The sequence below is a fragment of the Nannospalax galili genome, unplaced genomic scaffold, assembly GCF_000622305.1.
Source record: "Nannospalax galili isolate Female #2095 unplaced genomic scaffold, S.galili_v1.0 scaffold679, whole genome shotgun sequence".
Classification (NCBI taxonomy): Eukaryota; Metazoa; Chordata; class Mammalia; order Rodentia; family Spalacidae; genus Nannospalax; species Nannospalax galili.
The window spans coordinates 673,740-680,819 of NW_008343462.1; the positions used below are offsets into that span (position 1 = coordinate 673,740).

General features: G+C 53.1%; 2 protein-coding genes across 5 annotated transcripts in view; one reads left to right on the forward strand and one right to left on the reverse strand.

The window, feature by feature from the left end:
- Positions 1–6,126, forward strand: part of LOC103739326 (cytochrome b-245 chaperone 1) — a 7,087-nt gene extending 961 nt beyond the window's left edge. The window contains 7 exon segments of the mRNA XM_008839668.3: positions 173–293; positions 1,004–1,045; positions 1,525–1,598; positions 2,809–2,905; positions 4,011–4,155; positions 4,428–4,521; positions 4,523–6,126. Of these exon segments, the coding sequence (XP_008837890.2) occupies positions 209–293; positions 1,004–1,045; positions 1,525–1,598; positions 2,809–2,905; positions 4,011–4,155; positions 4,428–4,521; positions 4,523–4,549 (564 nt within the window). The 5' untranslated portion in view covers positions 173–208 and the 3' untranslated portion in view covers positions 4,550–6,126.
- The window catches only part of Hexd (hexosaminidase D), a 19,288-nt gene continuing 16,890 nt past the window's right edge, over positions 4,683–7,080 (reverse strand). For 2 of the 4 annotated variants that reach the window (XM_008839660.3, XM_029566741.1), the window contains one exon: positions 4,683–6,501. In XM_008839660.3, the coding sequence (XP_008837882.1) occupies positions 6,294–6,501 (208 nt within the window). In that variant the 3' untranslated portion in view covers positions 4,683–6,293. The remainder of the gene's footprint in view (positions 6,502–7,080) is intronic. The other 2 variants (XM_008839663.3, XM_029566739.1) reach the window with 1 other exon arrangement.

The window sequence follows — 7,080 nt, forward strand, 5'->3', positions numbered from 1 at the left end:
TAGTGTGCCCCGACCCCCCCCTTGGTGTTGGCCCCAAGACCTGACAGCCGGGCGGTGGGGGGCCTCCCGGGAGAGGGAGTTCCCGCCCGGCGTCCCCCCCCCCCCCCCCCAAGTCCAACGAGGTGCTGCCTATGGGCAGTTGCAGGGTTCCACCTGTGTGTCTCTTTCCTAGCCTGGTCTGCTGTGCGGTGGAGCCCACGTTCCAGGGATGTACATGCTGGTAGAGACACATACCAGCTCCCACCTCCATCTGAAGAGGGCTCCAGGCATCCGGTCTTGGTCCCTTCTAGTCGGTAAAGCTTTTAAATTTTCCCAAATCCAATCTTCAGATCAATAAAGCAAAGCCTTTCTTTGTGTTCTGTTCCATGTTCTCAGGACAAGGCCTTGGTAAAGCATGTGTCTCAGTAACAATCCCGTGTGCCCTCCCTTTCAGATGAAACGCTCGCATGCACTGCCAGCCCCTGCTTTTCTGAGATTACTATGGTTTTCCTTCTCCCTTCCACGTGATGGGTAATCAAGGGTTCCGGTTTTTCCTCTTCTGTCTCAGCTACCTGAGTTCACTTAGCCTCCTGACTTCATCTTCCATTACTGAGGGCCTTGCATCTCAGGGATAGCTGCACTGGGTTGATGGGGCTGTACAGTGTCTGAGGTGAGGCGCTGGCTGTGACTTCAGCAGCTGCGTCTCTGTGGTCTGTCCTGCCTATGACACATACATAGTCTTGTGTGTTATGCACCGTGCTGCGTTATAATTCTGTGTAGTCCTTTCTTCACTCCTTACATGTGGTTGGGGTAACTGCCGCATCATAGTCCTTTGTACAGTCTCTGGATCTGCAGACATGTCCGATGGATTCTGTGAATGACATATCCCTATTTTTAAACAAGCTTCTTGGCTGTTTCCCTAACTGTGCATTTGGTAGCCTCTACCTGGTGCCCCAGAACAGTTCTGCCAGTTGCTGGGGGTTGTGGCACTGGGATGTTAACAAGGTTCCTTCTCTCCCTACAGGAATCTTGTCCACTGGCCTAGCTGCTGCCTACTACAGTGGAGGTAGAGTATCCCATCCCCTTAAACCTCCTCAGATTTGGAAATGAATGGAAAGTTCTCACTTGCATGCAACCATGTTGGGTGTAGCCTATGGGATGGCCTCTGCTCCATGCCTTGTGTGGGAAATGAGCCCAGACTGTGTCTTGCATCTTAAATCTCTTCCTGTGTTATCAAGTACTTTGGGAACGAAGTTCTTGAATCTGCCTGCTGCCTTGCAGCAGAGGAGCCATGCTTCCCTACTTTCCTCCATGACAAGCTTGGGGAAATCAGCCTGCCTCCCAGATGGACTCAGGCAGAGCTTCTGATCGACATCACCCGTGACCCAGGCAGGGTTAGCCAGTTGACTAGGCAGGCAGCTGGGCCCTGGGTGCCACTTCTGGTTTCTGACCTGAGCCTGGGGAAAGGCTGGGCTGGGTGGACTCTCATGTGGGCATGTCACCTTGGCTCCTGTTCATGGGCTGGCATCCTGTGTCTGCTTGCAGATAGCCTGGGCTGGAAGCTCTTCTATGTCACAGGCTGCCTGTTTGTGGCTGTGCAGAACTTGGAGGACTGGGAGGTAAGGTGGTGCAGCAGCACTTCCCCATTCAGAAGCATTTGTCCTAGTTCAGAGGCGCGCATTTACCTGGCCTCAGCCTTGACTTTGCCTGTGATCACTCCTGGACTGTCCTGGGGGCTCTTCATGATTATCTTTACCAGAGTTCTCCTTTTTTTTCTGCTGGCAGGCTGACTTCAAACTAAGTGAGCCTCTCAGCCTTCAGCTAAGCATACTGCTGTACCACTTGGTTATTATTTTTATTTTTGTGTGTGTATGGGTATACTTACCTGCACGTAGGTAAGTGCACCTGTATCGTGCAATGCCCATGGAGGACAGAAGAGGCTGTTGGATCCCCTGGAACTGGAGTTACAGACAGTGGTTAGCTGCCATGTGGGTGCTGGGATTTGAACCCAGGTCTTCTGCGAGAATAGCCAATATTCTTAACCGCTGAGCCATCTCTTCAGCACCTATTATTTTTATTTGTGTTTATGCATGTATTGCCTGCATGTAGGTAAGTGCACCTGTGTCATGCAATGCCCACGGAGGACAGAAGAGGCTGTTGGATCCCTTGGAACTGGAGTTAATGGACAGTTGTTAGCGGCCATGTGGGTGCTGGGATTCAAACCTGGGTCTTCTGCAAGAAGAGTCAGTGTTCGTAACCACTGAGCAATCTCTCCATCCCCCATACTTGGTTCTTTATTAGGGGATAAGGTACATTGTCCAGTGCTGCACCGTCCAGTGGTTTGGCTAGATGCACAGGGCAGGGACTCCTGAGAACATTCTGCTAAGTCAAAGTTGGGTCAGCTCCAAGGCCAAGTTTTGGTCGGGAGTAGGGGGTGGCCTCCTCTGACATCCAGCCCTGTAGACTTGGTGCGCTTAAGAGTCCTTGAAGTTGCTGCTGTCTGCTGTTTGCTCGAGGGCCTCATGGCCGAGAAGTGTCCCCTTTTTGTTCTTTTACTTACTTTTCCTTGTACTGGGGATTGAACCTAGGGCCTCATGCATACTTGGCAAGCGCCCTACCACTGAGCCCTAGCCCTAGCCTGGTCTAGTTCTCATGCAAAGAGGAAAAGGCACCTGTTCACCTGCTTTCTCTCATGTGCCCCATACCCAGCAGGAGTCTAAGGGGTCAGACATAGAGACTGGTTCTGGTTGGTATGGGTGGGGATGATGCCTCAGCATCCAGCTCGCCCCTCCCTCTAGGTCTTTGTGCTCAGCATCCATTGGTTTGCAGGAAGCCATCTTTAACAAGAGCACTGGGAAGGTCGTCTTGAAAACGTTCAGCCTCTACAAGAAGCTGCTAACCCTTCTCAGAGCAGGCCATGACCAAGGTGAGCCACAGGAAGTTGGGGTTTGGAGGCGGCCTTGATGGCTTGGGTCTAATTTATCTGCTCAGGGCCTAAGGACCCTCCAGGCATATCCAGGTAGGCACCCCATACCCTAGGGTCTCCTTCATACTCCAAGGCTCAGCCTGTCAGGAGGGATGGAAGCTCCTGGGCAGCTCCTTTTGGTTTGGCTGTAGATAGTGGGGGGTGGGGGTGGTCACAGTACCAATGCAGGCTGAGTCCAGCAGGGAGCCATCCTGGTCTTCAGGCTTTTTTCAGGTCTGAGTTTTTTTTTTTCTTTTGAAACAAGGTCTCCTTGTAGCCCCAGATGGTCTATAACTCATGATGTAGACCAGGCTGGCCTTGAACTTCTGGGTTTAGGAGCTAGTCCAGCTGTGACAGCAGGTTTTCACAGGTTCCTGTCCTGTGTATCCAGCCCAGCTACTGTGCATCACAAATGTGCAAGTAACTATGTGTGCATGCACAGCCCCCTCAGTAGGCTTTTAACTTGGGGAGTCAGGCCTATGACGTTTGGAGCGCTGGCTGGCAGTGTACAACTGAATGTGGTGAAGACCAGAGCTGTAGCGGGCTGGGAGATAGCAGTACATTGGCTGAACTTCCCCATAGGCTGCTTATTGGGAGCCATGACACTTGAGGGCCATTCCCCACAGACACCAAGCCACAAGGTCAGCCCCATGTAGGTGTGGCAATGGGATGAGGCTGGAGGCTCCCTGCACAGCTACAGGTAGTGGTAGGGCCACTGCCTTGAACCAGGCAGGTTTTCCAGCCTTAGGTAAAATAATCCTTGAGCAAAAAGCTCATGAAAGTGACAGGGCTTAGTGGATCCCTGCTGTGGGGCTGCTCAGTAGCATAGCCAGCTACTGCTCAGGACCTGCAGATATGAGGGGTCTTCTGGATGCGTCCTTATCCAGGAAGTACTGCTCTAGAGTCCAGGATGTGAAATAGCATATGCTTTTTCCACCAGTGCCACTGTGACTGTTGAGCAGAGCTGTGGCCCTGAAGGGGCCTGCCCTGCAGCACAGGCTGGGGGAACAGGGTGAAAGTAGAGGGTAACTGCTCATCTGAACTCCTCTTCCAACCCCACCCCCAGTGGTGGTCCTGCTGAATGACATCCGTGATGTGAACGTGGAGGAGGAGAAGGTCCGCTACTTTGGGAAGGGCTACATGGTGGTGCTCCGGTTTGCAACTGGCTTCTCCCACCCCCTTACCCAGAGCGCAGTCATGGGGCGCCGCAGGTAAGGGTGGGGCAGAGGACGGGAAGAAGTTAGCTTTTATAGACAGGCTGTGGGGCTGTGGGAAGGATATGTATGCTTAGGGGCAGCTTTGCCATGATCACCTACAGGGAAAACATCCAAACAGGCCTGGGGTCTATGGAGAGTGAGACCAAGGCCAGAGATACAGGGCCCATTTGGGACCCCTGGGGCTGCTTCAGGATGAGAGTGTAGGGGCTTTGTGAGCATTGTAGACTATCTTGCCAAGGTGACTTGCTTTCTTGATGGCCTCCCAGTGATGTGGAAGCCATTGCCAGGCTCATCACTAGCTTCCTGGAGCTGCATCACCTGGAGCGCCCCTCAGAACGGTCACAGAGCAGCGACAGTGAGGGATGATGGACCTGGGAGCCAGAGCTGACAGCGTGAAATGGCTGCTTACCATCCACTTCTGATGTCTCCAAATGACCTGCCAGCCACAAGGGTTCAGATCCTGGCTGCCTGTCTATGGCTCCCTGGGCAGTCACAGACTGCCTGCTTTTTGCTTGTTTACGCTTCTACCCTTTGCAGAACCATGGGCTGGACCTCCTCTACAACCCAGGAAGGCTACCTCTGTCAGGACACAGGAGGCAGGTGTCAGAACTCAGGAAGCAGGTGCTATATCCAGGGGAACATGGGCTCAGAAATGGCATTAATGCCTTCCCCAGAATCAGACTACAGCCCTGGCTTGGGCAGTGTGGCCTGGTCTGGATAAGCTCACCCCAGGGCATGTGGGGCACAGGATACCAGGCTTACTTCAGCATGGGCTTAGGGTCTTGCCTTCCAGAGCCCTTGCTACCCCAACCACTGTAGTCAAGTCCACCTCACAGCTAGAATGCAGTACCCACATGCATGTGGGGAGGGCTTAGTCCCTCTGTAGATATTGGTACCAGCATGTTGCCAGAAACCCTGATGTCTCCTCTCCCTAACCATCACTCCCCTGAATGGACATCCTTTGTGGTGAGGGTTGGATATGGGGGTGTGCTTGGTTTCAACACACCCTCTCTCAAGAGGCTCCCTCTCTGTGAGGACCTCAGAGAATCAGAATGCCGACTGCCCTGCCTACACTGCTTGTCTGAGATCCCAGCAGGTTGCAGCACAGTTGGTGGTGGTGGAAGGTTTTCCCAAGGCAGCCCAGGGAAGCTGCTAGTGAAGGAGTGGATACCTCTAATGGCATCCTGCAGTTGGAACACCCCTGGAGCTTCTGTGTAGAAACCGAGCCCCAGCCTCCCCCCAAGCCCTGAGAAGACAGGCATGTGGCACACCCCTATAACCCAGCCTTCAGGAGGCATGAACAGTGGGAGTTCAAGGCTAGCCTGGGCCACTTCTCACAAAATACTGGTACCAGCTGCTGCTGCCCCTTGTCTGTCTTCTAGTCTCCTTCTGAAGGGACTCAGTCCCTCCAAGGTCCATTGTACAGAAGTCTATAGCCTCTAGGCCTGAGAGCTGTGGACCCCTGGTCCGTATGCAGCCCCTTGAGGTTACGCACCTAAGCTCCGCTAAGTAGAACTAGGAAAACTGAAGTGTACCTGGACGAAGGGGTCTAGGCAGCCTTGTGGCCACTGCACCCGGAGCTGAGAGTATGATTCGGTTGGAACTTGGCTCAGAAGTGATTGCCACTAGTACTGAGTTGGGGGACAAGGTCCCTTAAACATGCCAAAGTTCAAAGTTTTTCTAAATGGTCGAGTCAGACCATTTTCTTTCCCAAAAAGAGAAGTGTGAAATAGAGCTGTTGGCTTTCTGCTTAGTTTCCTGTGGGCTCTTGGAGTGCTTTAGACAAGGAAGAAGCCTGTCTCCAGGTGCTGTCATGGTCCCTGCATTGCCCTGTATCGGAACTTGTTTCTGGGTGAAGAATTGAAGCCCACTGAAAGCCTGAGTGGTGGTAAAAGGCTGATTCAAGTTTCTGAGTCCTGCTGGCCTTTTTATTTCAGAATTAAAGCTCTACATGCGGACTGCAAATGAGTCTTCACGTGCCTTTTTCTTCTGTGTTTTCTGCTTTTCCCAAGGTTACTATCTGAGCTTTGGCAGTCTTGTTCAGGGATCAGCAGGAAGCACATGGGCCAGATGTAGCTGGACATGGAGGCAGTGAAGCCTGATGTTGCCTGGGTAGATCAGGGCTCCAGCCTTCAGGGGTCCTGACCTGTGTCCCAGCCAGGGCTGGTGGGCAGTGGCTGGTGGTCAGCTGCCTCCCCTAGGTCCTGTACCAGACCCTGCAGCCGCTGCATACTCGGGTGCACATTCTCCTCCAACCATTCCTCTATGGTGTCCGGGTAGAAGGCCAGCTGCAGGGCCACCTCCAGCTGCTGCACAAGGGTACTCCACCTGCTCAGAAGGCTGAGGGGCAACAGCAACTGTGAGCTTAATGGGCAAGGGTTCCTGCTGAGCCTCTTGTCTGTGTGCACTGCTCAGGTCCTTAGCCTCAAGAGCACAGTTTACCATTGGGACAAATAAATGAGCAGACTGGTCACATGACTGAGGCCACTGGCTGGCAGCTTTTCTCATGGCACACGACTGGGTCATTCTGTTGGCAGCACCCTACACTCAATGGGGGGAGTTTGTTATCCTAATTCATCAGAGACCAAACCAGAAGACGCCAGGCAGGCTGCCTGGGACTCTAGTCACAAGGCCTCTCAGTCAGGGTGTACTGGGCAGTTATGGGGTCAGCATGGAGCCCAGATGGCCTGGCTCCAAAGATGAGCAGGTAGATGATACTGTCTCAGGCCAGGGACCACCTAGGATTCTCACTGATGTTAGGGGCAGTGTTAATGAACAGTGGCTATGCATTCATCCCAGATCCATTGCTGCAGTACCCAGAAAGCTTTTCTTACCTCAACCCTGATGACCACAGCCAGTGCAGTGTGTGTATGCATGCATGCTTGGGGGGGGGGGGGATGATCTGGGCCAGGGGCTGAA